Source organism: Parus major, unplaced genomic scaffold (genome assembly GCF_001522545.3).
Source record: "Parus major isolate Abel unplaced genomic scaffold, Parus_major1.1 Scaffold1703, whole genome shotgun sequence".
NCBI lineage: Eukaryota > Metazoa > Chordata > Aves > Passeriformes > Paridae > Parus > Parus major.
This window is the reverse complement of record NW_015380544.1, coordinates 1-1,203: the sequence shown is the minus strand read 5'-3', so window position 1 is coordinate 1,203 and position 1,203 is coordinate 1. Positions and strand designations below refer to the sequence as shown.

The window sequence follows — 1,203 nt, the reverse complement described above, 5'->3', positions numbered from 1 at the left end:
ACTGGGAGGAACTGGGGCAGCCCCCAGTCCGGGTTTCCCCCGCTGCCGGGGGAGATTCCCCCCAAAAACCCCCAAAAGGCTCCAAATTGTGCCCAAATTCCGCTTTATTGGGACTTTCCGCAATAAATTATCCCGGCGGTCAATAAATTACCGGCCCCGCCCCGGGACCGGCGGCTTCCGGGCCGGGGGGACGCCATAAATACACAAAACTTTATAAAAACCGCTACAAAAGTATCAAAAATATCTCTGAAATCCATAAATAAAACAATAAATAAAAGCGGCTTCTCCCAGCCCGTCCTGGCCGAGCTCGGCTCATTCCCCGGGTCCCGGTTCTGGTCCCGGTTCTGGTCTGGACCGGTCCCGGTTCTGGTCTGGACCGGTCCCGGTTCCGTTCCCGGTTCCATTCCCGGTTCCGGTCCCGGTTCTGGTCCCGGTTCCATTCCCGGTTCTGGTCCCGGTTCTGGTCCCGGTTCCATTCCCGGTTCTGGTCCCGGTTCTGGTCCCGGTTCTGGTCCCGGTTCTGGTCTGGAGTGGTCCCGGTTCTGGTCCCGGTTCTGGTCTGGAGTGGTCCCGGTTCTGGTCCCGGTTCTGTTCCCGGTTCTGGTCCCGGTTCTGGTCCCGGTTCCATTCCCGGTTCTGGTCCCGGTTCCGGTCCCGGTTCTGGTCCCGGTTCTGTTCCCAGTTCTGGTCCCGGTTCCATTCCAGACCGGTCCCGGTTCCATTCCCGGTTCCATACCCGGTTCTGTTCCAGACCAGTCCCGGTTCCGGTCCCGGTTCTGGTCCCGGTTCTGGTCCCGGTTCCATTCCAGACCGGTCCCGGTTCTGGTCCCGGTTCCGTTCCCGGTTCTGGTCCCGGTTCCGGTCCCGGTTCCGTTCCCGGTTCCGGTCCCGGTTCTGGTCCCGGTTCTGGTCCCGGTTCTGGTCCCGGTTCCATTCCCGGTTCTGGTCCCGGTTCCATTCCAGACCGGTCCCGGTTCTGGTCCCGGTTCCATTCCAGACCGGTCCCGGTTCCGTCCGTCCCTTGTCAGTCACTCTGATCCCGAATTATCCCAAATCCACCCATCCCTAATTAAATTATCCCAAACTATCCCAAATTATCCCAATTCCATCCATCCCTAATCAATCCAAATGATCCCGAATTATCCCAAATCCACCCATCCCTAATTAAATTATCCCAAACTATCCCAAATTATCCCAAATTAT

At 58.0% G+C, this 1,203-nt stretch overlaps 1 protein-coding gene across 1 annotated transcript; it reads right to left on the bottom strand.

Moving 5' to 3' along the window:
- Positions 1–86: 86 nt before the first annotated feature.
- Positions 87–1,197, bottom strand: LOC107199651 (MARVEL domain-containing protein 3-like). The gene is made up of 2 exons (XM_033511826.1): positions 485–1,197; positions 87–354 (listed from the first exon to the last, which is right to left on the bottom strand). The coding sequence occupies exons 1-2, from the start codon at positions 802–804 to the stop codon at positions 105–107; spliced, it is 570 nt and encodes a 189-aa protein (XP_033367717.1). The 5' UTR covers positions 805–1,197; the 3' UTR covers positions 87–104.
- Positions 1,198–1,203: the final 6 nt, after the last annotated feature.

What these genes read in the sequence shown, in the direction of transcription:
- LOC107199651 (XM_033511826.1), bottom strand. Translation starts at nt 804, where the DNA reads ATGGAACCGGGACCAGAACCGGGACCAGAACCGGGACCGGAACCGGGA. An exon ending in GGGACCAGAACCGGGACCAG is followed by an intron (nt 355 to 484) that starts AACCGGGAATGG and finishes AACCGGGACCGG; the next exon opens with TCCAGACCAGAACCGGGACC.